We start from the raw sequence: 7,500 nt of genomic DNA on the forward strand, positions 1-7,500 counted from the left end.
ACTAATCTGTGATGTCATCATATGTAGCCTGTGATGTCATCAGATGTCCACTTGGCTGCTGACTGAGTGCAGCGATCGATCGATGTGATCAGGACTCGTAACGTGTCGTGTGCTTACCTTTGGTAGCTTCAGACATTTTGATGACACAGCATATTCGATGTAGGCCTCTTCCTGTCCGCCGCTGCCACGTCCTCCCTCTGTGTAACACACTTCCTGTGCTCTCAGCAACATGGCGTCCAGCTTTGCCATCCCATAAACACACAGCGCTGAGCGACCGGTGGCCACAGGCGTCGACGCTTGTCCCGCTGCCATGATGACGAAGAGGGCGGGTTCACCTGAGTGGTTACCTAACCACGCTGCCTGAGCCAGGTTGTATCCGCCGCACATCAGCGGCACCTCCACGTACGAGTAGAAGCTGCGGTCGGAGACGCAGAGCCGGGAGGCGTAGGTCCGGTACTCCTTCTTGTGCCACATGTCCCGCCGAGAGAACAGGAAGTAGACGTGGTTGCCGTGGGTGACGGCCTTCACAAAGTGGTTGTTGTACTCGGAGTAACTTCCTACGACCAGTTTCCCCAGCTCCTCCTCCTGAGAGAATGCCCGGCGAGGCGGGACCACTGGGAACAGACGCCGCGTCGTGATTGGTGGGATGTCACCAGGACCTTTACTGGTGTAGCCTCGTCCAACCAGCATCAAACGCATGATACCACCAGCCCCGCCCCCCTCCTGTTTGTTCTCTGTGGTTATCACCAGGGCGACGGTGGAGACTCGAGGGTCATTGGCGGCGACGTACTGAGTGTCGACGGGGTTGGAGGTCTGATAGATGAGCTGAGAGATGTTGGTCAGACTCCTGCAGGAGCAGAGAAGAAGAAACCAGTCTTTAACCCAGGCTAACAGAATGCTAACAGGCTAACATGATGCCACCAGGCTAACACTCTCAGGCTAACATAATGCTATCAAGCTACCACTATCAGGCTAACATGATGCTAACAGGCTAACATGATTTCATTTTGAGCTAAATGAAACAGCGTGTTGATTTAAACGAGCTAACATGTTCGTTAGCTTCATTCTAAGAGCAGCTGATTGGCTGTCGACCGTCAGTACCTCTTGTCACAGATGCCTTGATAGAGCGAACCACAGACGATCAGACTCCCTGGCTCCGCCCCCTGTCCCGCCTCCATCAGCAGCAGTTTGTTGTGGTTGTGAGTGGGCGTGGCCGAGGGGCAGTCCTCAGGGACGATCGGGGGGAGGCAGTCTGGGGAGTCCAGGTGAGGGCCGGTCCTCACATGTGACATCACCTCCAGGTCAGAGGTCAGCTGGTAGAGATGGTCGACCCCGCCCACATAAAGACGTCCCGCCCCTGGGTCCAGCACCAGGTGAGAAAGGGGGGCACCATTGAGCTCCACCCATCGAACTGAGGGGTCAGAGGTCGCGATGACATCAGCTGGGTGAGAGGGAGGGGGGAGGAGGAAGGGGAGGAGGAAGAGGAGTGATGAGGAGGCCAACATGGCAGCTCCTCTTTACCTGCCACAGGTGAGAGAGAGAGAGAGAGAGAGAGAGAGAGAGAGAGAGACATTTAAACATCATCAGTGTTTCCATCACTTTAATTCACTCAGCAAACTACAATGGTTCAGTTTTCTTCCTCCAGGTGGAGGTGAATTCGCTGCTCCACCTCCTGAACCAGAGCCGCTCCACCGTGTTACAGATCCATCACATATCATCCTCCATCATTCGTTTGCTGACATACATTTAAACAGCCTCAACTAAACAGTAACAGACAGCTGAAGTCAGTAAAATGGGAATATTAAATATTACACATCGCACATTCAAGCTTCTTCAGTCAGTATTGGTCAAATGTCGGCTGGTGTCTGGCACCAGAGCTCCCAGCAGGAACCAGGTCAGGTCCACATGCAGTCCAGGTCTGATCCAGCTGCAGCTTCAGGCCACACTCCGGCTCTCAGACCAGAACTGGACTACACAGGAGAGCAGAGACAGCTCAACACTCAGTCGAGTGTCTCTGTCCGAGGACACAGCTGAAAGTCACTGTTCTCACATCAGTCCAGTTTGATGATTCACAGGTCAAAGGTCAAAGAGACACTGTGTCTGCATAAAATATCAGATAACAGCGAAATGTGTCCGTCATATCAATAAGTTTCCTTTTAAGTCTTCTCAGCCCTGATTAGGCTGATCAGGAGCTGTGATTGGCTGTCGAGTTGATACGTCTCTGAGGATGTCGCTGGTCGTCCACCTGAGCAGGTGAAGCTGTCTCTCTCTCTATCTCCTGTTCCTCTATGAAGTTATTAATAAAATATTTTGCAGCTTCACACTTCTCATCTGACGGTCAAACTGTAGTTGCCTGTAGTGGTGTCGCCATGGCAACACACCCGTATCCACGGCAACGCAGTGAAATGAGTTAAACCTCTGGTGGGTTGGTTCATGACGGAGAGGACACTGACTGGGTTTCTAAACCAGAGTCAAACTGGTTTCTTTCACACTCGGGTCTCCAGAGGCTGAACCTTCAGATGTTCATGATGTTTCCTCTGGCGCCCCCTCAGGACACACTCCACACTCTAATAATCCAGTTACATCAGTCTGTTAATCTGTCAGCATGTCTGTCTCCTGTTCAGCCCTGAACACACACAGCACCTCAGGTTTCGCTCTGGGACCAGTCGCTCAGTCTTACCAGTTTACTACAACTGCCTGCTGACAGGTTCGAACAAGGTCATCACATGTAGCGAGGACTGATACTGAGATCTGCTTCATGTCTCCAGGTGATGAGTCTCCTCTGAGTTCACCTGAAGTCATCTGACAGAAACACATCAGGCACAAACTGACCATCAGGACTGTCACAACCGGCCTCGTTTGTTGACGATGTTGATGTTTACGTTGATGATGTTTATGTAGACGTTTATGTTGACAATGTTTATGTTGACGATGTTTATGTTGATGTTGACGATGTTGATGTTGACGATGTTGATGTTGATTTTTATGTTTGTTGACAAAGTTTATGTATATGTTGATGTTTATGTTGATGATGTTTATGTTGATGGTGTTTATGTTTGATGTTGACAATGTTGATGTTGTTTATGTAGATGTTTATGTTGATGATGTTGATGTTTATGGGTCAGTGACATATACACCAGAAAAAAGTGCTTTTTCAAAAACTTCAAATAACAGGCAAAAATGATTGACTTTTGTTCTGCTAACTCTCATCTTTATAGAAACATGTTATTTTTAGATTTTCAATTGGAATCAGAATGTATGTGACAATTTGTTGTATCAGTGCCTAAAGTCGTCATATCGTGTGACATGAAAATAATTGTATATAAAATGAAAATGGATTATACCTTTCTTAAGTTACTCACTTTATCAAAGTCCTTTATCATAACTAAACTGTGATCCATTATAGTTTTGTGAAAATTAATTAAATGTGTGTATTATTTTCTAAAGCATTGCTCAATGTGAGACCTATGTCGTCAGTCTGTCAACGTATTTTCTATTTATTGTGACAAACCTTGCTATAAAATTATAAAAATATTTGTGACTCTTGCTCATACTATTTTCTATGTATTCCATGAACATTTTCACATTTTATCATTAATAAAGGTTTGTTATTTTCACAATTTGGAATGTCACACCACATGATATAGCGTCACACCATATGATCATGTCGCCATGTGTCAATGCAAAACATGTATTAACCTACCTATTGGTGAGTACTGATCACTCATATGGCAGGAAATATTAATTAGGGTTGAGATGAGATGAGATTCTCTGCATTTCACAACTGCGTTCCTCTTAGTTGCACTGCCTACAGTGTTCTAGTCCAGTGATATTTTAGATATCATGTATTGCCAGGCTTCAAGAAATCTGCCCCAAGGCCTTTTGAATCAACAATGAAGGCACCCTCTAAAACCCTCCCTCAGACCTTCCTATTGGTCAGCGAATGGAAACAGACCGTTGTCGTTTACTTTTCTTTTCTTTGCCTCAGCAACTCCTCTCTCCTCGCAGGGTGTCATTATTTGTCTCAAGCTGACAAAAGAAAAGGGAATGTATGGTTTAAGACGAAGACAAAACATTGTTTAGACTTAAACAGCATTCTAAGGTTTCTGTGAAGGGGTCTGCTGTGTCTGTCTGATAAACTAGAAATCTGTATCACCGAATAAAACTAAACTAAACTAAACACAATCTATTGTGGATAATTACAGCTTTTATGTGATGATGGATGCAAACAAATGTTTAAAAGCACAAAACATACATTAGACTTTGTTATTTATTGTTATATCTGCAGGAAATTACAATTCGTATCATATGGTGTGACAATCAAAATCATATGGCCTGACAGGCAGACAGGTCACACCATATGATAAAGAGTCACACCATAGTATGTTTTCTGCACTTAGCACAACCTTGAGTCTTGTAGCTACACATTAACATGCTAACAAGATGCTAGCTATAACAAAGCAACATAGATTTACATGTAATTATGACAAAAAAAATAAAATTTCTTTTGCATTTCTATGAAAAATGTGTCACACCAAAAGACATCTGGAAGTGGGACTTTTGTCAGAGTGCCAACAAAATCTGATTTATTGAAAACATAAAAATGATAACTCACCTCAGAAACCTGTCATGGTCTGGTATTAATAGTACTGAACAACCTTGCTGAAGAAGGACCTCTCATTCCCAAGGATGTCAAAACAGTTGCCCGTTGAAATATCCCAAAATAGTGTCACACCATATGATTTTGATTTGTGTGACAAAATCTTTTTGATCAGAACTGACGCAAAACATTATGCTTGGACTTTGAAAAGAGTAGCCTCACAAATAGACATCTGTATTATTTTTCTGTATTGTTTTGAGAATTTTTGCATTTATTTTTCTTAGCTTTATTCAAGTTCTTACTTTGAGAAACAAGTGCCGGACAGTCACACCACATGAGTTTTGTTATGTTTGGTTGAAAATTCTGAAAAAATGAGTGATGAACTGTTTTAATGTTGAGTATGTTCACATAAAGCATAATCTTCTGCACAATATTGAGAAGGTTTTTGACAAATATATTTTATATTTATACATTTGACACTGAAGACAGCAAAACTGCCATGTCACGTCACACACCCTTATGTTGATGATGTTGATGTTTATGTTTATGTTGACGATGTTGATGTTGATGTTGACGATGTTGATGTTGATGTTTATGTTGATGAAGTTTATGTTGATGTTGATGTTAACAATGTTGCTATTGACGATGTTGATGATGTTGATGTTTATGTTGATGTTGCCGATGTTGATGTTGCCGATGTTGATGTTAATGTCTATGTTGATGTTGACGATGTTGATGTTTATGTTGATGTTAACGATGTTGATGTTACCGATGTTGATGTTGACGATGTTGATGTTGACGATGTTGACGATGTTGATGTTGACGTTAACGATGTTGATGTTGACGATGTTGATGTTGACGTTAACGTTAACGATGTTGATGTTGATGTTGATGTTAACGATGTTGATGTTGATGTTGGCGATGTTGATGTTGACGATGTTGATGTTGACGTTAATGATGTTGATGTTGACGATGTTGATGTTGACGATGTTGATGTTGACGTTAACGATGTTGATGTTGACGATGTTGATGTTGATGTTGATCTTGATGTTTATGTTGATGTTAACGATGTTGATGTTAACGATGTTGATGTTTATGTTGACGATGTTAATGTTGATCTTGATGTTTATGTTGACACTGTTGATGTTAACGATGTTGATGTTGATGTTGATGTTGACGATGTTGTTGACGTTAACAATGTTGATGTTGATGTTAACAATGTTGATGTTGGGGGCACTGTTTAGCTCAGTTGGTAGAGCGGGCGTCCCATGTACAGAGGCTTTGCCCTCGCTGCAGCAGCCCTGGGTTCGAGTCCTGGCCTGGGGCTCTTTGCTGCGTGTCACTCCCCCTCTCTCTCTCATCCTGATTCCTGTCTATCTTCAGCTGTTCTATCAATAAAGCCATGAAAAAGGCCAAAAAAATAATTTACAAAAAAAAAAAAAACAATGTTGACGATGTTGACGTTGATGTTGAGGATGTTAATGTTGATCTTGATGTTTATGTTGATGTTAACGATGTTGACGTTAACGATGTTGATGTTGACATTGTTGATGTTGACAATGTTGATGTTGACGATGTTGACGTTGATGTTGACGATGTTAATGTTGATCTTGATGTTTATGTTGATGTTCACGATGTTGATGTTGACGATGTTGATGTTGATGTTTATGTTTGTGTTAACAATGTTGATGTTGATGTTGATGTTGACGATGTTGATGTTGACGATGTTGATGTTGACGATGTTGATGTTGATGTTGATGTAACTGTATTGGTGTTTGTGATCTGATGATGACCTTTAATCATATGAATTAATAAACTGGGTCCAGTGACGCTCGATGAGAAAAGTCTTCATCATCAATAATCATGGATGATGATGTTTGTTGTGCCTGCAGGGGGCGCTGGCAGCACTCACACAGAACACTGTTCAACTCTTTCTCTCCTGTTGGACTCATGCTCACTCTACCCTCACTCCCTGCTGCTGTGTGGATTCAGAACGAACACTCAGCCCAGTGCATGCTGGGAAACACCCAGAGAGGCCTCAGGACACACACACACACACACACACACACACACATTCATGTTTCAACATTTCCATGGCGATACTGAACATCGTCACACACAAAGTCTGTCTGTCTGTCTGCCTGCCTGTCTGTCTGTCTGTCTATATGGTAATAACTTCCTCCTTCAGCCTGGCCGAGAGAGAGAGAGAGAGAGAGAGAGAGAGAGAGAGAGAGAGAGAGAGAGAGAGAGAGAGAGGTTCATCTATAATTCATAGAGCACAGAGAGTGAGACAGACAGAGAGACAGACAGTTTTTGGCTGTCAGGAGGTAAAATGAGAGTTTAAAGTTAAAAGAAGGAAAAAGAGAGCGAGGTTATGAGAGGGGGGAGGAGGGGGAGAAGGGAGGAGGGACGAGGAGGGGGGTGTACAGAGAGAGAGAGCTGGAGGCGACGGAGCGTTAAAGTCAAAAATGAAGAAGAAGAAAATAAATTCATGTTTCATCTGCTGAATCCAGATCAGCTGTCTGTCTGTCTGTCTGTCTGCCTGTCTGCCTGCCTGTCTGTCTGTCTGTCTGCCTGTCTGTCTGTCTGTCTGTCTGTCTGCCTGTCTGTCTGTCTGTCTGTCTGTCTGTCTGTCTGCCTGTCTGTCTGTCTGTCTGTCTGTCTGTCTGTCTGTCTGTCTGTCTGTCTGTCTGCCTGTCTGTCTGTCTGTCTGTCTGTCTGTCTGTCTTCAGTATAAATGTGTTTTTATGTCAGACTCAAAGGACTCTGAGGAGGCCGAGCCACACCCATTCATTCTTTGGTATGGTGTGTGTGTGTGTGTGTGTGTGTGTGTGTGTGTGTGTGTGTGTGTGCGCGCGTGTGTTTGTGTGTGCAGCAGCTGGTGTATTAACAGAGAACAG

General features: G+C 43.5%; 1 protein-coding gene across 1 annotated transcript in view; it reads right to left on the reverse strand.

Moving 5' to 3' along the window:
- Positions 1-7,500, reverse strand: part of plxnb3 (plexin B3) — a 70,012-nt gene that overhangs the window by 26,801 nt on the left and 35,711 nt on the right. Inside the window, exons 3-4 of the mRNA XM_073470192.1 lie at positions 1,102-1,521; positions 118-847 (exon numbers count right to left, since the gene is read on the reverse strand). Coding sequence (XP_073326293.1) covers positions 118-847; positions 1,102-1,505 — 1,134 coding nt within the window. The 5' untranslated portion in view covers positions 1,506-1,521. The remainder of the gene's footprint in view (positions 1-117; positions 848-1,101; positions 1,522-7,500) is intronic.

Source organism: Pagrus major, chromosome 7, assembly GCF_040436345.1.
Source record: "Pagrus major chromosome 7, Pma_NU_1.0".
NCBI lineage: Eukaryota > Metazoa > Chordata > Actinopteri > Spariformes > Sparidae > Pagrus > Pagrus major.